At 35.5% G+C, this 23,578-nt stretch overlaps 1 protein-coding gene across 12 annotated transcripts in view; it reads left to right on the top strand.

Annotated features, from left to right (window-relative positions):
* RBMS3 (RNA binding motif single stranded interacting protein 3) overlaps positions 1-23,578 on the top strand; it is a 1,176,852-nt gene that overhangs the window by 1,062,553 nt on the left and 90,721 nt on the right. For 9 of the 12 annotated variants that reach the window (XM_070433276.1, XM_070433282.1, XM_070433277.1 and 6 more), the window contains one exon: positions 761-811. The exons of the other annotated variants lie outside the window; for them this stretch is intronic. In XM_070433276.1, coding sequence (XP_070289377.1) covers positions 761-811 — 51 coding nt within the window. The remainder of the gene's footprint in view (positions 1-760; positions 812-23,578) is intronic. 12 annotated transcript variants of the gene reach the window in all.

The raw sequence follows: 23,578 nt of genomic DNA, 5'->3' as shown, positions 1-23,578 counted from the left end.
TGATTCTTGCCTTTCAACACTTCTTCCTTTTTTTTTTTTTTTAATCTAAATGGCATTGGCAATTTTGCTTGTGTGAGTATATGGAAAACAAAATCTTTAAGGTTCTTTATGTGACAAACAGCTCTTCAAGTTGACGTTCGCATTTGGCTGACAAGGCCCATTTCAGAACAGTTGGTTCAAATACTCATTTAAATTTACATACCAGTTACTATGAAAGAAAAAATATTACAAACTCGCTTAACTTGGGTAGATCCCAGAGCATTTTCCCCAATTTTTGGTTGATCTATTTAACTCTTACCCCAACTTTTACCGCTTGGACTTGTTTCCAAGATGAGAATCACTTGAGAATTTGAAGTTCAAACAAATGACAGAAAAAAAGGGAGTCTTAGCATAAACACTTGCTTACTTAGTATTTGCCTGGGTATCCCTGGGAGTTGATCTTTAAATAGGAGGTCCCTGAGGCTACCTGATACTTTAGTCTCTAGCACCATCCTCAAAATATGCTCCAGGTCCCAGCCTGGTCCATGTGGGCACTGCAGCCAGCTCCAGTGAAGCAGGAATTTGCTTTACATTTTATCATGTTTCAGGGACCAAATGAATCAGGTCCAAGAATGTGCTTTCTATCCTTAGTTTTGAGCACTAATTAGCTGTAAAATCAGATGGACTCCACTTTTTTATGATCAAGTGTGACTCCACTGAACGAAAGAACCAAGTTCTCTCTGTGATTGCTTTGTGCTAATAAATGCTGTTTGATGCATAGGTCCAGAGTACTTCATGGATGCCTCATCCGCCATACGTTATGCAACCAACAGTAAGTGTTCTCAGTCACCTGAGGCTAAATATTTCTATTATCCAAGTGCAAGCTTTTGTAATGCATAGAAGCTTTGGGGTAAAGCTTTTGTTATATTTTATACCTCTTTCAGGCAGCCATATTTTCCAGATAAAAGCTGTTCCTGAAATTCTACAAAAGCATGTACAATAGATAGAGATAGATGAGATAGAGATAGAGATAGAGATAGAGATAGAGATAGAGATAGAGATAGAGATAGAGAAACTTGCTTGGAGGAAGTATCAGTCATAACAGTCAATCTCAAAAATTGATGTCTACTATTTGTTATGAATAGGGAATTTCTACTTCATGCAGGAACTCTGAGCTCTAAACAAGTAAATCCATTATTGGAGAAAAGCCTGTTTTCCTTCTCCTTCTCCTTCTGTTATGCTTTGTTTTCTTCAAATGCAGCTTGGTGTGCTTTGGGAGTGAGTTTCAGGATCACGGCCAAGTGTTACCTCAAAGCAATATATTTAAAATAGGAAGTTAGTTGTCTATTAATAGATGGAAATATATAGATAGATAGCAATGTTGCCAGGTAATTTTTATGTTAACTAACTAGAGGCCTTCTCTTCTTCTTTTGTGCAAAGTATCTTCCAAAAATATTCAGACTCTATTTTCTACTTGCTAGATTTTCCATTTTGCGAAACAATATTACATCAGTCCCAAATGAAAAATATTACATATTCCATTAGAACCTTGACTGAAGGCTAATGATTTCATTTGTCTTTGTCTAGTTCTTCCAGGTTTTCTAGCTCTGTAGAAGTACAAGATAGATTTCGATAGCAGTACACTCATGGGAGTGTGAGGTAGGGGAAGAGCCCGAGACTGAGAGTTGTGTGACACGGCCTATGGTGTGCTCTTCTGGGTATGCTCACATGTGTGCCTTTGTTTCCTTACCTGTCACTGTACTTGGCAGGGTGTGGGGGAGAATCAAGAGCATATGTGAAAATAACTTTTTAAGTATGACATGCTATACATTATTATTACCATTATCCTTATTATTATTAGATCTATATATTGTGCAAAGAAGAAGCAGTGCTATATTTTTAGTCTTTTAAAAGCTAAATATGAGTAAGGTAGCACATATTAATGACCAGGAACCTAAATGCACAGGCATCCATTTCCTGGACTCAAAGGATCACAGCACCTGGTTTTCATACTTGAACTTCCTCCACTTTTTACAAATAAGGAACATTTCATGTTGCTCCTAATGTTTTGATAGTTTGTTTTTTATTTAAAGAATAAAATATATGTAGCCTACTACAGCAGAACTTTAGACCATATTTTGCAAATCCTTCTCTTTGCTCTTATTTCCACACCTTGAGGGCTTCCTGAGTTCATCTGGCCTAAGTTCTATAAATCATACCAACATACAATGAATCCAAGATACACTTTTCTGTCCAAGTCATGAGGCAGAATTCAATATATGCTGCCAAACCAATGTATAGCACAGTCTGAGCCAACACAGGAAAAGAGAAGATGTCCTGCCAAGTTCTAAAGAGTAGACTTTTGAGAAGGAAACAACTACCTTCAAAAAAAATAGTCTGTTCATCTATAGAGCACTAATGCTAGCTTAGTCCTCACACTGAGGTTAAGTATCATCTCATTGTGGCCAAAAGGAATGCACATCTGGCAAGAAAATCTGAATATTTTGCCAGATGTCAAAGTATGTGAGACTTTACAGTATTTCTAGAGCTGTGAGGAGAAGAGAAAATGTTTGTATGCGTCTATTTCAGCTATCACTCAGGACCTTAGAAATTTTTCATTACCACCTCTTCACCCCAGCACAGCTTCAACCCCATTTTTGAATGCATTATTTCTTATATATCTTACTCTAGCAATCAGTGTGTGTGTGTGTGTGTGTGTGTGTGTGTGTGTGTGTGTGTGTGTTCGTGTGTTCATTCTTTCGCCCCCTTGGATCTTTCTTTCTATGGCTCAGTGATATCACTCCCCATGACCATACTGTGCATCATGTTTGAGCTTAGGTCACTTGGTTTAAAATGTAGTGTCTGTGGCTGGGGCAAATTCCTAGAAAAAGGAGTGGCTGGGCCACCCACCACTTTGTTGTCTTTAACATGGAAAAATGGGCTGAACAGTGTCATGGAAACACAGACTTTATACCACAATATTTGCCCAGCAACAGCCTTACTGGTTGTCTAGATTGTTTAAATCGCCCAACTGGTCTTAGCTTCATCATCAAAGTGAGTGTTAAGGTAATCACTCTATGATACCAAAGTACAAAAGTGCTTAGGCAACCTAAGGCAATGAAACAAAATACCTGAATCTAAAAATCTATTTATTTATATGAATAGACTGCACATTATGCCTTAGATTAGCCCAATTAAGCAAAATGAGTATTAGTATAGAAAAAAATTAAGAATACACAATGATCACCTATTTCTACCACATTCATACTAGGTATTTCATTTACTTTACTAATGAATTTGGTGGAGACACCTCTGTGGTTATACAGAAGACAAATTGCTTAGATTGGGACTTCATTAACTTACTGAACCATTCAACACCTGACACTTAAAAAAAGGCCCATGGCCCTCTCTCGTTTGGCTCAGTGGATAGAGCATCAACCTATGGATTGAAGAGTCCCAGGATTGATTCTGGTCAAGAGCACATGCCCTGGTTACAGGCTCGATCCCCAGTAGGGGTGTGCAGGAGACAGCTGATCAATGATTCACTCTCGTCATTGAAGTTTTTATCTCTCTCTCCTTCTCCCTTTCTCTCTGAAATCAATACAAAAAAAATAAAAAATAAAAAAGGCCCATTGAGCCCTGGCCGATTGCTCAGTGGTTAGAGCATCAGCCCTTGGACCAAAGGTCTCGGGTTCAATTCCCAGTCAAGAGCACATGCCTCAGTTGCAGGTTTGATCCCCAGCCCAGTTGGGTGTGTGCAGAAGGCAACCAATCAATGTGTCTCTCCTGCATCTACGTTTCTCTCTCCTCCCCTCCCTTCCACTCTCTCTTCCTAAAGATCAATGGAAAATACATATCCTCTGGTGATGATTTTTTTTTTAAAAAAAGGCTCATTGAATACCTCTTGGAGTCTACCAATAGATTCAAGGTATCAGTATCAACAGCTCTCAAGTATGTTGCCCTAATTCAGATTCGCTTCCAGCTTTTCTCTTCTCTTGCATTTTCTCTTCCACTGTTTTGGGGAAATCTCATCTATAAGCTCAAAGTGTTACAGGCATATTTCCCCGCCATCCCTAGGAATGCGACTTCCTCATTGGAGCCCGAAGCCTGGCAGGTTCTTGTTTAGTCTTGACTCGACAGACTCTGAGATCTTAACCAGGTTTCTGGGTGCTTGCGGACAGTTTGAAAGCAGAGCACGGTTCCTCTGGTCTTTGTCAGGGCCAAAAAGGAGTAGCAAACATCTGAAAGAGAGAAATAAACTGATGCAAAGAAGGAGAGGGGTCAGTAGTCCAGGGATGAGAGAAGAATAGAAAGCAGAGCATAGAACTGAAGCTTGCCATTTAAGTTTCCTTCTTTGGAGACTGAATTTTCTAAGTTGCATGTAATGTACTTGTCCCTACTTTTAGACATAAGATGCTGAGAGGCTTTTCACGTTTGTGAAAGGGGGGATAAGTCTCCTTGGCTGCATTACAACCATCACACTGGTGTTGGTGCAAAAAAACCAGTTCTCTGTCAGTGACCGGCCTCTGATCGGGTCCCTTGGAAAGTTGTCAGACCCCACTTAGGGCAGCAAGAGTGTTTGTGTTTGCACTTTGTTGAAATTCACCTGAGCAGACACTGAGGGGCGAGCACTGTTGGAGGAAATTAGGAATTTGATTTTTGCTGCGAGGAAGTAAAAATGCTGACTTTGTCAACGCCATCAGCTATTTGTCCCTGCTTCTCCGAGCAGGGTTCTGTACTATACTCGCACGCTGACAGAATTTTAATAGATGATGGATTGCACCCAGTATCCGCTCTGCATAGCAGCATGTCACAGTGGAATCTCAGATGGATTCACAATTGAAATTCCTGTGTTGCAAGACGCCGGATATTTTGTTAAAGCTGTGCTGACAGGGAGAAAAGATGAGCGTTCCCAAGAAGGAGCCTCGTTCCATCTTTTTAAAATTTTATTTAGGGTCACGTGATTCGTAAATCTCCTGTTCTTCCAATGGGCAGCATTACTTCCTCTTGAGAAAGGCCAGCTTTCATTGTTACTCAATTACAAATCGGTTATCTAATTACAGCATTGTAAGAAATGCTGGATGCCCTCATTGAATCATTGCATGATTTGTTGCTCTGCTTAGCTAAATAATGATTTTTAATAAACCATAAGTTCACAGCTAAAGAGTAAATACAAACTCTACAAGGCTGAGCAAGGAAGCTCCAGAACACTTGATTTGGTCCTTTTGTTCCCTGCAAACTGGTATGACCTGAGGCTTAATTTTAGAGGTGTGTCCCCCAAGTTGGCAGGTGTATGTTCTTGTAAAAGCACATCACCAAATTTGGAAAAGAGTATTTAAATCCTTAGAATTCCGTTCAGAAAGCAAGGTTTTTGATATTCTCCTTTTACACCAACACCCGAGCTGAGCAAAAATCCTAACCCTCATAGTATCATTATCAAAGTCGATGCTTTTGCTATTTAAGTAGTTAACCAGGCAAGCCTATCGCCGGGCCAGGTTATGTTTTTTTAAGGACTTAGCAAAAAGAAAATGATAGCAATTGTAACCCATATGTACCATCATAACAGCAGATAACTCAAATGAGTGAGAATAAACTTGGGAGGAGCAGCTTCTTTTGAGTATCACCTCTTTTGAAGGTCGGGTAAAGCGAACTTGAACAAATCATTTCCACAGAAAGTTTCTTAGACATCTTAACTACCGTCAAACAAACAAACAAACAAAACAACAGTGCTGGCTTTGCTGTTGTTAAATGTGGCTTCCAAATTCTGCAATAAGTTTTCAAAAATAATCTAAAGTGACTTTAGAAAAAAAGTACTTTAAACAGTGAAGTTCAAGGCTCAGCATTCAAAAGTGCATAGAGCATAAAAGACTTTCCACTCATCAGCGCTACCCTCCAGAAGTAAACTTTGCCACAACTCTGTATGTCACCATCCAGTTTTTGTATGAATATGAAAGGATATGTGTACATCTGGATATACTAGTATACAAGATCAATATATAGATATTGTATTACAACGTAATAGAATGTCCTGAATGCCATTACATGATTTACACAGGGGCCTATGTCATTTTTAAGAAAATGTCATACTATGCAATTATATAAATGCACCAAAAGGTATTTATTTAATCCATTTCTTAGTCATAGTCATTTAAGTTGCTTCTAGTAATCGCTCAATAAACTCAAAATTAATATTGAGCACTTGTGAGAAAATATAGGATGAATTGATAGCATAAAAGGTATGTGCGCTTTAAATTTGTTAGACATTATTGTCAGCTTGCACTATGAGTGAGAGTGCTTGCATCCCTGTGACCTCAATTAGCACTGTGTAATCTCAAGTTTCAAATACCTCGTTAATGTGATAAATAGTGAATGGTATCGTGTTAATGTTGGTTAGGCTCTTTAAGATTAAAAACAGGTTATTTTTATTTCTCTGAGTCCTAGAAGACCTGAGTTGCTTTTTATATGTTTATTGACCGATTTTTTTTTCTTTTTCTCTGAGCTCCAAGTTCCTCTAGTTTGCTCGTTTATCTTCTAGGATATTAAGCTCTTCTTATTTTTTAAAAGATCTTATTACAATCAATAAGTTACCATTGTCATGGACAATCTATATATTTTCGTAGTTTGCTTTGAATTTAATTTTATAGTGTTCATCATACAGAACTTTAATATTTAGAATACATTAGTATTTACCAGTTTTTCCCTTTAGAACAAGGTCAAGAACCCTTTTCTGTAAGGAGCCAAATCATAAATATTTTCAGTTTTGTGACCCATATGGTCTCTCTGTCACACCTAGGCATTTTTGTGGCTGTAGTGTGAAAGCAGCCATAGATAATGTATAAATGAATAGGCATGGCTGAGTTCCAATAAAACTTTATTTACAGAAACAGATGAGGGCCACATTTGGCTCCTAAGCTGTATTTTGCCAGTCCCTGCTTTAGAACATCTGGACTCCATGCAAAATACCTTATTAACTGCAATGATTTAAAACACCATATGGTTTTGTTTGTTTGGTTTTTTATTGTTGTAGCTTTTCTGTTTTAACTTCAGTAAATTTTTAAAAATTGAGATATAATTGACATACAACAATGCATCATCATGTGTTTTATTATTGTGTTCATAGTACATTTTATTTTAAATTTTTGTTTCTCTTGGAGTTTATTTGTAATATGGGATATGAGTATGATCCAACTCTCCTCCCCAAATGGGTAATGGATTATCATAAACAACTTGTACCATATACATCATCTATGTTTTTCCACTGATATAAAATTTTTTGCCAAATTTTTCATAGAATAAATCTCTTTAGATCTTTGGTTGTGTTTTTTTCCACTGTATTCTATTCTGTTGATCTATTGTAATACCATATGTTTTGGACAGGACTTGTCCCAATATTGCTATTTTCTTATTTCTCAGTAATTTTCTAGCTACGTTTTGTTCCTCAATAATTCTTATACCTATTTCAAATTTCCAGAATAACTTTAGTAGTTATTTTGTAGTAGTTTTAGTAGTTTGTGAAGTTAAAAACAAATCCACTAAAATTTTTATTGGGATCACTTTGAATTTATATATTAGCTTATGACAAACTTAAGAATATGACATATTTACAGCATTCAATTTTCCTAAGAGAAAATGTCTTTGCATTTACTCACGATTTTTCTAACTTTATTGAGGCATAATTGACAAATAAAAGTGTCAGATATTTAAGTGTACATCATTGTGATTTGATACATTGTGAAAGGATTCCCACCATGTAGGTAATTAATACCTCCATCATCTCACTTGTTTTGTGTCTGTGTTTGTGTGTGTATGTAGGTGTGTGTGTGTGTGTGTGTGTGTGTGTGTGTGTATGAGAGAGAGAGAAAGAGAGAGAGAGAGAGAGAGAGAGAGAGACCGTTAAGTTCTATACTCTTAACAAATTTCAAATATATAATACAGTGTTTACAACTATAGTCACTATAATTTACATTAGTTACTCAGATTTTATTAATCTTATAGCTGAAAATTGGTATCCTTTTACCAACTTCTCCCTATTTCTCCTTCCCAGTCCCCAACACCTGGCAACTACTTTTCTACTCTCTGTTTCTATTAGTTTGAAGTTATGTATTTATGTATTCATTCATTCATTCATTTTAGTTTCCGCATACAAGTGATACTATGCAGTATTTGTCTGTCTCTGCCAAACTTATTTCACTTAGCATAATGTCTTTAAAGTCCATCCATGTCATTACAAATGGCAGGATTTTCCTCTTTCTTTTGTCCGAGTAATAGGTCCATTATATTTATTTATATATATCACTTTGGAATCCTGTCTTTATTTCCTTGTTTATAAACCCAGAAGTGGGATCCTGGATCATATGGTGGTTATATTTTTAATTTTTTGAGGAACCTTCACACTATTTTCCATAGTGGCTGCCTCAGTTTATATTCCCACCAACATTGCACAAGGGTTTTCTTCCTCCACACCTTTGTCAATACCTGTTATCTCTTCACTTTTTGATAATAGCCATTCTCACGGTGTGATGTGATATCTCTCTGCAGTTTTGATTTGCATGTACACCGCTGATTAATGATGTTGAGCACCTTTTTATGTACCTATTGGCCATTTTTATGTCTTTGGAAAAATGCCTAATTAATTTCTCTGACCATTTTAAAAATCGGGTTTCGTTTTGTTGTTGTTGTTTTGTTTGTTTTGTTTTTGGTTTTTTTGCTATTGAGTGGTATGACTTTATATACTTTAGATATTAACCCCTTATAAGATATATAAGTTGAAAATATTTTCTCTCACTTAATAAGTTGTCTTTTCATTTTTTTGATGGTTTCCTTTGCTATGCAGAGGCTTATCAGTGTGGTGTAGTGCCATTTGTTTATTATGCTTTTGTTGCCTGTTTTTTGTTTGTTTGTTTGTTTGTTTTGGTGTCAAATCCAAAAAAATCATTGCCAAGACCAATGTCAAGTTTACTCCTTATGTTTTCTTCTAAGAGTTTTACAGTTGCAGGTCTAATGTTTAAGTCTTTAATTCATTTTGAGTTTATTTTTGTGTCCAGTAAAAGATAGAGATTCAGTTTCATTATTTTCATGTGATTATCCAGTTTCCCTATTTATTGAATATTTGTAGCTCCTTTGTTTTAAATTAATTGATCATATATTTGTGGGTTTATTTCCTGGGCTCTTTATTCTGTTTCATTCATCTGTATGTCTGTTTTTATGCCAGTGCCATATTATTTTGATTACTATAGCTTTGTAGTATAGTTTGAAATCAGGAAGTATATGACTCCAACTATGTTCTTTTTCAGTATTGCTTTGACTATTTAGGGGCTTTTGGGGTTCTATACAAATTTTAGGATTGCTTTTTCTATTTCTGTGAAAAGTGCCATAGAAATTATAATAGGGATTACATTGAATACGTGGATTCCTTTGGGTAGTATGGTTATTTTAACAATAATAATTTCTTCCAATCCATGAGCACAAATTAGCTTCCTCTTTATTTTTGCATTCCTCAATTTTTTCATCCCTGTATATATGTGTGTGTGTGTATATATATATATTCCTGCATATTTTATTCTTTTTGATAAAACTATAAGTGGTATTGTTTTCTTAATTTCTATTTCTGATAGTTAATATAAGCACAATATATGTAAACATAATTAATATTTGTATATTGAGTCTGTATCCTGCAACTTTACTGAATTTGTTTATTGGTTCTATCAGTTTTTTTGGTGGACTCTAGGATTTTCTATATATATCATGTCATCTATAAATTGTAACAGTTTTACTTCTTCCTTTCCATTTTAGATGTCTTTTTTTTTTTTCTTGTCTAATAGCTCTGGCTAGGATTTCCAGTACTCTGTTGAATAAAGGTGACAAGAATAAGCATTCTTAGCAGTTCATTTTAGGAAATTGAGAAACTTTAGTTCAGTGAAAAACTATTAAGTAATAAAAATATTCTTAAACATCAAATAGTACAGAAGATTCTTTTACTCGTGGGAAATGTTGGAGGGGAAGAAAGAATAATGACCTGAAAAAACATACAATGTTAATTGTGGAGCTAATTTTTATGTGCTTATGGTGATAACATTTAAAAATTTACAGCAGAAAATGTGTCAGATGTTTAACAATTATACGGCATTAGAAATGACTAGAAAGAGATCACTTTATGTGAAAATAACACACAAAAAAAGTATATATTGGGTTTCAAGTTATTTCAGGGCTCAGAGAGGAAAATAACCTGTATTAAAGGAAATGTTTGTGTTAAGGAATAAGGGCAAGATTTGTTTGGAAAGGTAAATTTTGGTCTATTGAAGTACAACTTTTATTAGTAAATCTGACACACTTTACTACACATTTTTTTTTTATTAGCTTGATAGTCCAAAAGCATTGTCTAGAATTTAGGTTTACTTTGGAAAATGCAAAACAGAAAAGCTAAATTCTATCACTGATATGTGTTAAAAAGTCATAATTTCTAGTAGAGTAATAGATGAATCAATCATAAATGGAAAAATTTTAAATTTGGCTGCATTATAAAAACATCGTTATTTAAAGCCTTTGCACATAAAGTCATTTTCTATCTGCAGAAGTATTTTGGAGGTAATATTCATATTTTAAGTAGAGCTTTAGAAGGCTTCTAGGAGAGAAGATTTCCTGATGCCTAAGGTCCCTGCCTCCTAAATGCAGGAGTGGCAGTTTTGTGTTATTTTACTCTGGACCTTAAAAAAGAACGATTAGCTCAAGGAATAATAATGTATTACTTTTTTAGAACTTTGGGCACAGCATTCTGAAGTTTTTGATAATTCATTTATTATTCATGAATTATCAAAAACTTCAGAATGCTGTGCCCAAAGTTCTAAAAAAGTAATACATTATTATTCCTTTTTATTATTATTGTTATAAAAAGAAATTTGTAATCCAAATTTCTTGAAGACTGAAGAAGCTCCTAAGAGTAAAGGTTCCAGTCGTGCATGACTCCTCATGTATTCTTAGGTAGCACTTAGAATTTCCTTATCACTTCATCAGGAAGCCAGAGTATGCCAGTTCCTTTGGAAAGACATTGACATTACCTTATTAATAGCTGTTTAGCACATTAAATATAATTAAATGGAAATACAATATTAGGTATCCAAGCTATTAAAGCCTTATTTTCTATGGATTATCTCTAGAGAAAGCAAGTATGAAGCTAAAATAAAATCCATGTCAAACTATCTAGAGAATAGCAAGTTACCGGGGCAACACAATCATACAGCAATAAGGTAAATAATTTATTTTATAAATGTTGCTAGGGCAACAGAAACTACTAAGAAATTAATGTAGGTCTGAGGATAAGGGTACAAATAGTCTATGAAACTACTTGTTCTTCATAGCACATTGGAAGAAAATGTCCATTCATATCTAGAATTTTAACAGTTATGTGAAGTTCAATTAAATAGTCATTCAGTGGGTTCAAATATTGAGAGTATTTCTTTTAAAAAATATTTATTGCTGAAAGTATTATAAATGGCCCCCTTTTTCCCTCATTGACTTCTTCTAGCCCATCCCCACTCCCCGTCCCAGGCCTTCACCACCCTATTGTCTGTGTCCTTGGGTTATGCATATATGCATACAAGTTATTTGGTTGATCTCATCCCACCCAAGAACCGTATGATTTCACTCATATGTGGGATATAAAACTGAAACTCTGGACACAAACAGCAATGTGGTCATTGCCAGAGGGAAGGGGATGGGGGGATGGGAGATAAACGGGGCCTAATATATGGTGACAGAAGATGATTTGACTTTGGATGGTGAACATACAGTGCAATATACGGACCTTGTATCATAAAATTGCACACTTGAAACCTACATGATCTTATTGACCAATGATACCACCATCAATTTAATAAAAAATACATTGTTCTCTATTTTTGCCTCTCAGAATGTCATTGTGACACTTTATTTGGCTTTAAAGATTAATCTCTGGTAGGTTTGCCCAGGTGACCCTAGTTATTTTTACATAGGTGCTATGTCTACAATTCAGGATCATGGTTAATGGTGTTGACTACCTTAGGTTTAATCAGACAACCAATTCGGGTGTACCTGAGTTGGGGAGGGGGCAGATTACATATACTTAGATCTATATTCATATCTATCTATATAAAATCAGGTATGCTTTAAGAAAATATTTGTTATTTTATTGTTCATAAAAATGTAAGAAATGATATAATTTAGAGTAATATTTTCAAAATACTAACACAAACACCAGTGAAGTACCTTCAGACTTTACTGTTGCTTAAGAGGAATATTTACCAAAGGTAGGACTTAAATTAACATTTTTTTCTCTGTTTGAATACACTTTGTTTCCCTCTTGATCAGATCCCCAGTCATAAATACTTGTAATAATTTAGCTCATTATTAAGTTCCAGAATGCAGTGTTTGTAATATTGTTATGCATTTGTTGGTCATGGTTGATCATTATAGGCAAAGCCTATAGGTACTGAAGAGTATTCTTGTCATTCTCTTCTCCATCCTGTTTTCCTTTCTAAAAAATCTAAAGTAGTACATCTACTTGTTAGGACAAGCAGCAACCCTTGTTTTCACTACAGTAAAGGAAAACCCTCTTCTCAGATTGAATAAAAGAACCACTTTGGAAAATTGCACAGTGTGGTATTTGAACAAGTTCAGTTTTTATTTCCTGTGTGACCTATGTTTTTACTAGAAAACCTTTTTTTATATATATAAATACTCATTTGCATAAAAAAGGAATATCCACCGCCTTTGGACCCAAGGAGAATGAGTGATAAGGGTTTCTACCTTACCTGCTCTTAGAAAGAAATTGAGGGTACTTATAATTAAAGACATACCTCAAAAGATAGCTAAATGAAGGGAAACTAATAAAAATCAGATAGCAGAGGAAATAAATTTGTTAAAAATTTAGGCTCTGAGTAGTTTACTACAATAGGACACTAAAATTTTGTCTTGCGTTTTCAAAAGCCAATACCAAAATGGTTTAAAAGAATTGGTTATATTGTTTTATTCTTTGGCAAAGGGAAGCATATCAGGTGGCCAAGAGAATATTTTTATTTTTTCACTGCTTTTTATTATTCTAGAAAAAAATTATTCTATAATGTTATTTACTATCCTAACACCTTAGATAACAGTTATACATGTAGGCAGAAACATTTTTCTTGTGGTCATTTCTTTTATTAATTCTCAATTAAAAAAAAAACAAGCAAATGTTAACTTTTAATTTTGTCATGAAATGTCTAGAGCAGCTAAGTTAATATTCTCCAGATATATGTTTCTCATGATCTAGCTTGATATAACACTGACACGTTGTAAATCCAACTGACGAGCATGTAGCTTGTTCAGTCTTTTAGATTCCCTTAGTCTCAGCCGAGATTTTCTAAAAGCTTTAACATCTGACTTAGCATTATCATCCAGATAAAGGCCATTTTACCTCCTCACTGAAGGAGGCTGCAAGATAGATGATCAGCAATTTGTGCCAGAATTCTCCTCAAGCAATGACTTTCTGAAGAATCTGAACATGTACTCTTTGAGTTCCTGTAGTTCAGTGCCTTTGATTATTGAGAGACCAATTGCACCTAAAACATTGATGGTAGGTGTGGGACCAATTAGTCATCCTCACTCAGTGGCTCATGAAGTACTCATGGTTTTTTAGCAGTACTAGAGCCTGATATAGTTGCCAAGATGAGTCTGGTGCAAAATGAAGTTGTTGGTAGTAAACTGAACAGAGATAATGGACTTACTTGGTATGGACTTTGAGAATTTTAAAGAGTATCTGCATACATTGATGATTTGGCTTCAACAAGGTCAGCTCACTCTGAAAGCTGCACTTGAGAAGTGACAGCAAAACCATAACATCAGCAGAGAAAACCTATTTTCCTGCTGAATTGGGCAGGTAGATGTGCAAATAATTTAGTTGGCATCACACTGTTTATGTATTTTTTAAAAATTAGTATGATGCCTATTCCTTTTTATATCACACTAGAGGCCTGGTGCATGAAATTCGTGCACTTACGGGGGGGGTGGGGGGGGACTCTCAGCCCGGCTTGTATCCTCTTGGAGTCCAGGAGTTCTCAGGGGATGTCCAACTGATGGCTTAGGCCTGCTCCCCGTGGGAAGCTGGCAGTAGGACATCATTAGTGCTGCCACAGAGGTGAGAGCGGCTCCCGCCACCACCTTTGTGCTTGCCAGCCGTGAGCCTGGCTTCTGGCTGAGCAGCACTCTCCCTGTGGGAGCACACTGACCACTAGGGGGCAGCTCCTGCATTGAGTGTCTTCCCCCTAGTGGTCAGTGCACGTCATAGCGACCAGCCATTCCACAGTTCCGTCTATTTGCATATTAGCCTTTTATTACATAGGATAAGCATAACTTCGTGGCACATAATGGAAGATAGGAACAAGTTGGGGAAACTGAAAGCAAATTTCAAATAAGAGGATTAATCCTTATCCATGTTAAAACAAGTATTGTGTTCTTGGCTTTTTAATTCCCATTTAGTACAGAGGAAATCAGTCTAATTATCAACTTGAGTTCTGAACAATAATCTTAAAACTGCTATTCAGAAGAGAGACCTTTTATCAAAGAGTTTTCCTTAAAGCGTTTTTAATCAATACACATTAGAACTATTTCTGCATAACAATGGTGTATGGTAAAAATTGATTCTTACTTTCCTATAAAGCCTTTTATCTCTTCAGTCTTGTATCTCATGTGTTTTCAGCCAATACTGGAAAATCATTAAGATGCTAAGTTTGTGTTACATGCTACATGTATAAATCCTTAGATTCTAATGTCACGCTTCAAAGTTATTTCTTCCTACCTTTCTGAAATGTGTATACAGAATTTCTTTCAAGGAATAATTCCTATTATATATGGCATGGACAGATGGGTAGATAGATGGACGGACACCCTGTATATATTGCTATCCACATATGCTAATTTCTACTGTAGATATTATTAACTCAAAACACTGACCTACACCTTTTATACAAATATATGTTTATGTGAGGATGTTCAATGCCTTATTTATTATGATTTAAAAAGACTAAACACTGTTGAGATTCATGGTATAAATTAGAATGAAAGGAGAAAGAATGACAGATATGAAAGAGAAATAGAAAAATTGAGAAAGAGAAAAGATATGGAGGATGAATGGGTCAAATCTCACTCTAGCAGTTAGCCTAGATGGCTAGGTAGAAGGTAATGTCCTTAAACTGAATTAATATGTGGAAGAGAAGGAATAAATTCAAGATCAGGGACATAGAGTTCCTTTGGGGCACATCAAGTTTGTGGAACCAGATAAAGATTTTTAATATGTGGTTTGAAATAGAGTTTTGGCATACAAAAGTGGCAGTGATAGACTTGGGAGTCATTTCTTCCCATTGGAGAGAATGGATGGGATTCCTAGCAATGCATTTACTTTTCACTAATAATTACCATACTTGATATATGCAGTAGCCCCTAGACCTAGGAATATGAAATAAATGCATATGATAACATTATATTAAGTGTACTAGTCTTAAGTGCACTAAATCAAGTGCTTGCTTATGCCCCTTGCAAGCAAGATTATTTAGCAACCTGCTTATACTTTTGCTTATACCTATAAATTTAAGGTTAATTATATATTGCATAATATATGCCTTTTTAAATCAGCCAAAGCATATGCACCTGATGTTTCCACTTAAGGAACTGACTACAGTGATAAATTGGAAAATAGAGATAGATGCTTTAAATTATAAGAAATCTTAGAGGCCATTTAGTCCAACTCCTTTTCAAGTTTAGGAGACGATATAAAAGTGTGAGAAATTGCCTTATGTGTTGTGCTTATGGAAAACTCTTTCATTCCAATCCTGCATACTATTTCAGAAGGATATTTTAATCATTAAATCTCCTTTCCCCTAATATCCACTAATGTAGGGAGAGGAAGAGCAACAAAATATGGAAACAAAGCACCAACCCTTTGCCTGGTACAAACCAAGGAAGCAACCAGCTCCTTTGTCAAGCCCATAGGAACACCCAAAGAGGCACCTGTATATTTAGATTTATTTAACTCTTTATTGATCATGGTAAATGCAGGGCATCTATAAACCCTAAGCCATGATCTCTGAAAGGTTCCTACCACTTGTGGAATAGGATGGTCTCTTCTTCGTGTTTCTGAAAATTTTATTGATTTATTTTGCTTTATTGACAAAGATAGATTATTTCATGCTTTTTTAGGTCATCCCATCCTTGGTTGGCACTGAGGGCTTTCAAGTGTATTTTCCTCCAATGTTATGGTTGATGCTGGTAATGACCACTTTGACTTATCATCAGAGTCTGAGCTCCGAATGACTCCATCATTCCAGTGTTACAAGTGGCCAATTTGAAAAGGCTCCATGGGGTGGGGGTGGGGGTGGGGGAGTGGGGAATGAGATCTAAATTATTGAAAAACATCATATTTTCCTGTGGGATTTTCCCATGCCCTGAGGATTTTGGATTTTATACACACTATTTCCTAGGGTTTTCTCTCTTTCCTCTTTGACATTTTAAAGACTAGAAAGTAAGTTTCCCAAGAATCCTTGAATGTATGTCTATAGCTCTTTCAAGTGTTTACAAATTAGATGGTGGCTCAAAGATTTAACTTTCCTTCTTTATGTCTTTAATCAATAATAATAAAAGCATAATATGCTAATTAGACCGGATGACCTTCCGGACGAAGCTGGGGCTGCAAGGGAAGCCGGGGTCCCAGGTGCCAGAAGGAAGCTGGTGCCGGCAGCCAGAGGAAGGAAAGTCTACTCTTGCAAATTTCGTGCATTGAGCCTCTAGTCTAAAAATAAGGTTTGATCTGAAATTGGTGAGAATGATGATTCATTGGCAGACAATCAGCAGCAGTGTCCTTTAGGGGAACATTCCTAATACAACAGGATTAAATGTTTCAAATATAAACTTTTAATCAGTTGGATATAATTACTGACATTTGAACAGTTTCAAAGATTTTTTAAAATATATTTTTACTGATTTCAGAGAGAAAGGGAGAGGGAAAGAGAGAGTTAGAAACATCAATGATGGGAGAGAGTCATTGATTGGCTGACTCCTGTACAGCCCCTACTGGGGATCAAGCCTGCAACCTGAGCAAGTGCCCTTGACCAGAATCGAACCAGGGACCCTTTGGTCCACAGGCTGATGCTCCATCCACTGAGCCAAACCAGCTGGGGCCAGTTTCAAAGATTTTTGTCAATGTTTTGTTTCACAATTCTAACAACAATAAGAACAAAAACAAGAGACACTTAATTCTGTACTTGGAGCAAACTGTTAATGCAAGATCATGTAGCTTTAGTCTCTGCAGAGATTGAGTAGACTGTGTTCCCAGTATTTATGATCCTGATTTGCCATGGTTCAGCAAGGCTGCCCTGTTAGTAGCAATTACCCTTGCTTATGAAGTTATGTAGACAGTCCCACGTAAATCAGAAAGATCCAATCATTTGATCATGTCCATTTCTATTACACCGGGCCAGGCATATGGTGAGAAATGTTCTGGCTGACACAACTTCTTCTTATACCCGTCCTAGAAAATGAAATAAATTGTTATAGTATTGATTTCCTAACAAAGTCAAAAGTATGCAAGAATGAAAGTCTATTTCTACCTATATTCCTGTAATCTCTAATAGCTCTTTCTCTCCTTTCTTTTCTTTCAATTGGTCTTATACAGATTAAATTCATTAGACAATTATTAAATCTCACAGCACTTGTTTAGGGTGTATCTTCTCTTCTTGACTTAATAAACTCCAGTGAATATTCATTAAAAGCACATACTTTTTTTGTTTTGAATTATTAAACCTCTCAAAAATTATGACTTTTGAACCCATCTGAAAGTTGTTGGATATTCCTTATATTGCTTTCATTAGAAACGTACTTATTGGTTGGTCAGAAGAAGCACATGTTTATCCTAAAGTGGGATCTTAGTTTTTATTTTTTTAAATCCTTATTGTTTAAAGTATTACATATGTCTCCTTTTTTCCCCATTTACCCCTTCTAGCCTGCCCCCACCCCCCTAAAGTAGGCTTTTGATTACCACATACGTCTGACTATTGTTGTGATAGAACACTAAACATGTAAATGAATCAGAAACACATGGGTTATATTTCCATAAAAATATGTGTGCATTTTAAAATTAATGATGTACCTTAGGGGAATAAAATGAGTTTTACATTTTATTAATCTCAAGGTATTTAAGAACCCTCCAAAAGGAGATTCAAGAACTTCAAATTATGATTATTGTATAATTAATTAACTTCTGGAATATTTCCAGTAGAATCAGAAAACTTCTGTTGTCTGTATCCTGGAAGAATGATAGCAGTAAAAAAAAAAAAGTAGATATTTTTATCCAGTCTTTTTTTTTTCCATTACACTAACAATGTTAGATTGTCATTTTATTCATGCATTTATTCATTCACTCAACATTTATCGGTGTCTGCTATGGGCCAGGCACCATTCTAGGCACTTAGAATACAAAACTGATCATAACAGGGGTTCTTTCCTTTATGGGACTTACATTCCAATAGGGGAAATATTAATATAAAGTATTAAAAATATGCCAATCAACCATGTTCATTATTTGAGGTTAGACTTTGATGAAATTGTCAGGAAGGTAAAATTTGTCTTTCGGAAACTCAGCTGTTATTTTCAACATCCTCCACTTCTCCCCCACAATGCTCTTTCTTCAAGACACTTAAACCCAAAAGCTCATGCTTTCTCTCCTTTGCTTTTTCATCTAAACAATATTTATAGAGAGGCCACTGTGTGCCAGATGCTCTGTGTGGCTCCATGTTCAGGCATATGGTGCAGAGTAAACAGGGCCAGCCCTTGCCCTTGTGGAACCTACAGTGTATTGGAGAAGACAGATGAGTATATTAGGGCATATGCTTTTTGTTCAATTTTGTTAAAGATTCATGGGATTCTGGTTGCACATATCCACGGGCGCTGACTGAGTGTGTGTGTGTGTGTGTGTGTGTGTGTGTGTGTGTGTGTGAGTTGGGAGCCTGGAGAGGGACCAGAGGAAATAGAACATAGCCTTCCCATCAAACTAATGGTGTGTGTGCGCTTCTCTCAAAACCTCCTCTGAAGAATGTGATCTGACCATTAGTATCTTAGTGTGCATGAAGTTGTCAATGAATAGACTTAAGCATGTGCATTTTTTTTCTCTTACTATGTAATGAAAAGTTTGTGACCTTCTAGAGAATTCCAGGCATCAGCACTGTGAATTGATCTTTTCAATGCACAGTTTGCTATCTCTGGGATAATGCTCTGCTTATTTAGGTTATGTAAAGGTCCTGTCCTCCATGTCTTATGGTAATATTACATATGTTATCACAAAATATAAACCTGAATTTTATAGGATAATGTTTTTATGGATGAAGGAAGTGATTCAGAGAGGTTAATTGCCTTTTCTGATATCACACAAATTGATGTCAGATCTGAAACAGGTATGTTTCAACCCAATTAACACCAATTCTGTTTCATTATATGTGGCTTGATTCTTCATTAAATTTTTATATATCAGGTTATATAATTTAACCCAGAGTAAATTAAGTTGACAGATTAACAAAAAAATTATAATTGGGTCCTTTTGTACATAGAATACAAAATATTAGTGAGCTATCTTTTGTCCATTAATGCTGATTTGATTAGTATAAGAAGTAAGATATGTTTTCATCTTTTCGCAATACATTCATTAAATGTTAAGTAGAAAGGAATTCATGTGATTCAGTTAAAAGCTTTCATTCTGACTGGCACATTCAACCAAATAGTATCAGAATTTAATTCTTATTTTCTCAAAATTATATAATGCTAGGTGATGTCTGAGGTAAATATACCTTACTTTTAATGTGCACAGTCATTTAAAATGACCCATAAATACTATAGACCTTTATCAGGTTATCCAGTTAATCACACTTTTTTCATTTTAAAACAGATGGATTAGATAAACCACATAATAAATCATTATAAGAAAATTCCATAAAAGCATATTATAAAAAAGTGGTATATTTTCTTTAAGCCAATGTCAACTAGAGCTTTATCTGAAACTATATGTTGAAATACTTTACCATTTTTCCACACATAAGGTAGTTTATTACTGAATGATGTAAGTAGTTTGGGCATTGTATAATAATTTTGATTCACTTTTGTATTGAAGACCAGAATCTTCCTTTTTTTCAAGCCCCATATACTATTTCATAAAGATCAAGCAGTTTTGGATTAAAACCAGATCGAATAAAGGAATAATATTTTGTCATTTTCCTTATATTAGGTAGTATCTATTGCATAAAGTAAAAATAAAAATAGCTATTAAAAATAAAACCAAAAAAAGGTAATCCTTTGTTTCCTCTTATCATGTAGGCCCATTTTTAAGTGGAAAAAAATAATTCAAATGAAGTATTTCATTTTTAAGGTTTTTTTTTCTAACAAATTTTTAACTACTTAAGAGGATTTGCATAAAATCCTACACTAATGTAAAAACCTTAAGGATAATTTGCCAAACACAGACATGTTAATAATTCAGAAAACAAAGACAGTGGGTTTCATTGACCTTCTGACTCACTGAAGGTGAAAGATAAAGATAGGTACCAGTCTACTCTTTGGGGGACATAAAATCAATATTGAATTTACATGGGACATTGCATCCTTCATTCCAAGAAGTCAGAGATAGGTAAAATAAAGGGTGAGAGACAGAATTTATCAGAGAAGTAAAATGAAGGAATAAAGCTTTCTTAGGAGGAAAATGCAGCTGTCAGAACTCTAGAACCTCTGCCTCAGATCCGCAAACCATCAGGACTACTTTGCAAATACATGAGTGTAACACCTGCTTAATGCGCAGTTTGTAGAATCATTCATTGCTACAGTCGCTAATCCCAGTTATAATTTTTTTCAATGGTTTCTCTCTACATTTGCATTGCAGTTTCCTGCCTCTTAGTATTTATAATCAAAATATGCAGGTTTTGATGCAGTTTTATTTTGATACTTTGGATGCCTCCATGGAGCAGGTTTGGGGAATCCCTACATAGTTGCCAGCAACACCAGGTCCTTGTAGGCTGCATCTTCCTATGAAACAGGGCCCCGGCTGTATGATGCTAAAGTCACTGCCTGAGACACTGCCGTCTGCTTCCTTACTCTCTATAGATCATCAGCTTTTCTGCCACTATATTCCCAAACTTCGTTTCCACTGAATGAACTCCCTGCTTCTCTCCACTCCCAGATTCCAGGAAAAAAAACTAATTTGGTTGATTTGCCAGGATTTTAGAGAGTGTTAGCACTAGAACACAGCAGAAAGCCTGGTTGTTCCATTATTGACCCCTCTCATTTTTTTAAACGTACCAATGTGAAAAATGTTCCACAGCTCTAGAGATGGGATTTGCAAATTAGGTCATGTATGGCAGTCGCAAGAAGCAAGCTGCTCACTGGCCTACTGAAATCAGCCACACGGGTTAAAATCAAGCCAGATTTTTTTAAAAATTGGACTGTCATTCACTTTTGCTGATAAGTTGTGTTTGAAACGAAACAGCATATCTCTTTACTCCTCTGTATCTGAGGAGACTCGTTTATACTTTGGCTTTTGAAAAATTTGTGGTGTGAGCAAATTGGCAAGTATGATTACTGGTCTTCACAATTTAGGTGTTTAAAGAATGCTAAATTAAGCATTGCATTTAGTTCTTAAAAAACATGGTAAATCAAAACTAATTTTCTATTCTGATTTTTCCCCTGAAATTATTACATACTAACATTTTGTGTACAACCTTCATCCCAATTTATCTTAAAAATATCATTTTACCCTTCTGAGTCCACAATATTGCTGAACCAAGCAGTATGGGGCAAAATCATTTCTTATATAGATGAATTCTTAGAATATAATTTTTATTTTTAACTTAGATCACTTATTTCCTGATTCATAATAACCCCCTCATGAATGTTATGCAAAAAATGGTAGTTTAAAAATCCACAGAAACTATTATGAACCAATGAAGTTGCATTATTTTTAATTAAGTTTGAATTTTGTACAGTGGGTAAAAAGTAATTTTTTTTAAGTTAACCTTATTCCAAGACCATTGGATATTACTATTTATTAGGTCTATCCTATGAGGAACCCATCAAATTATTGTTAGATTTTTTAGGATTTTTTCATTTTATAAAATACCCACCATAATCAGAATAGGTTGCTACATGGAATGTGTGGGTTAGCTGTGTTTATTACTCCATTGCCATGCAAATACTAAAAGGCACTAATTAAACAGTTGTTTCTGGGGTGCGTGCAGAAATCCTAAGAGGAATGACACAATAAAATACTATCCTTAATTAACAAGTGGGTTGACAATTGGCATTCGTGAAAGAGCTAAGGAGAGCAGAGGCTCTCCATAAGTGAGTTATGATTGACATCTATAATTACTGCTAACTCTTCTTCAGAGATGAACCATCCATCCCTTGAGACTTCAGACCTCTGCCTATAAAGGCATTTTTTATTCTGAAAACTAAAACAAGTTTTAATAAATATATTCTAAACTTTAAACATCAACAAAATATCTTTTTAAAAGTTACTAAGGCTTTAACATTTCAGTCAGTTGGCATGTATAACATAATTTTAGCAGCCCCATCAATATTAGAAAGTGATGTCATTCTTTCTACTAAAAGTTTTCTTTAGTCAATTTCAAGCAAGCCAATATCAGACTTCTTGAAAAGCAGATTAATTTTTGTTTCTAAAATATATTCTAGCATCAGGGTATAATTCCACCATAGAACAATTTCAGTTAATTGTCTATCCATTTAAGAAAGATGTTATAGTCTCGTCACAGTATTTCAAAGAGCTGGATGAGTTTGGTGGTGTAAACATTTCCTCGTGGGAACGTTATACAATCAAAAGAAAAGAAGTGATTGATGGATGCATACTCCAGCTAATTGAAGTGGCTCGGAGCCTACCAGATGTTTTCAGCTGAATCATGCCCCCAGATGCTATTGCTTCATGATTCCTTAATCTAGGGATTACCCCGATTGGCTAGCTTGGTGACATTTGAGTGTTTCAAATAAGTTTGCCTCTCTTTTGTTGCATACTTTGCAAAGGGCTCTTGTCTAACGCTGGCCTATCTTCTGCCCGGGAAATGTTTTTCAAGGAAGTTATCAGGGCTGTTTGTTTTTCCTGCTCTTGGATGTGGTTTTTGGTGAGGTCAGAAGAATGGAACGAGGGCTGCCACAGATGACACCGGAGCTATTTCCACAGCTGGCTGCAGAGAGTGGGTAGTCCCTTACACATGAGTTCGCATGTGGAGGTAGATGATATAAAACATCTGTCACAACGGGAATAAGCAAAAACAATGTCCCTTTGAAGATTGCCTTTTAATGATGAGGTGGGGGTTCTGTCTCCATAATGGGAGTGAAGGATGTAGTTGTTGGCAGGCAGATGGCCTCAGACTTGCTCTTGCATGAAATAAAGCAAAAGTATATGTTGAAAACCTCTGATGCTAGTCAACTGCCTAATTTTGCTGAACATTAATTTCCCCACTATAATCTGTGCAAAAGGGAAGGCGTGCTAAGAGAAAAGGGTGGGAGAAAAACTAAAAGAAAAAAACTGATTCTGAATATTTTTCTCTTG

Source organism: Myotis yumanensis, unplaced genomic scaffold (assembly GCF_028538775.1).
Source record: "Myotis yumanensis isolate MYYU_CA2020_CCGP unplaced genomic scaffold, mMyoYum1.0.hap1 SCAF_14, whole genome shotgun sequence".
Classification (NCBI taxonomy): domain Eukaryota; kingdom Metazoa; phylum Chordata; class Mammalia; order Chiroptera; family Vespertilionidae; genus Myotis; species Myotis yumanensis.
Note: the sequence above shows the minus strand (reverse complement) of the source record. Positions and strands in the feature narration are given on the sequence as shown.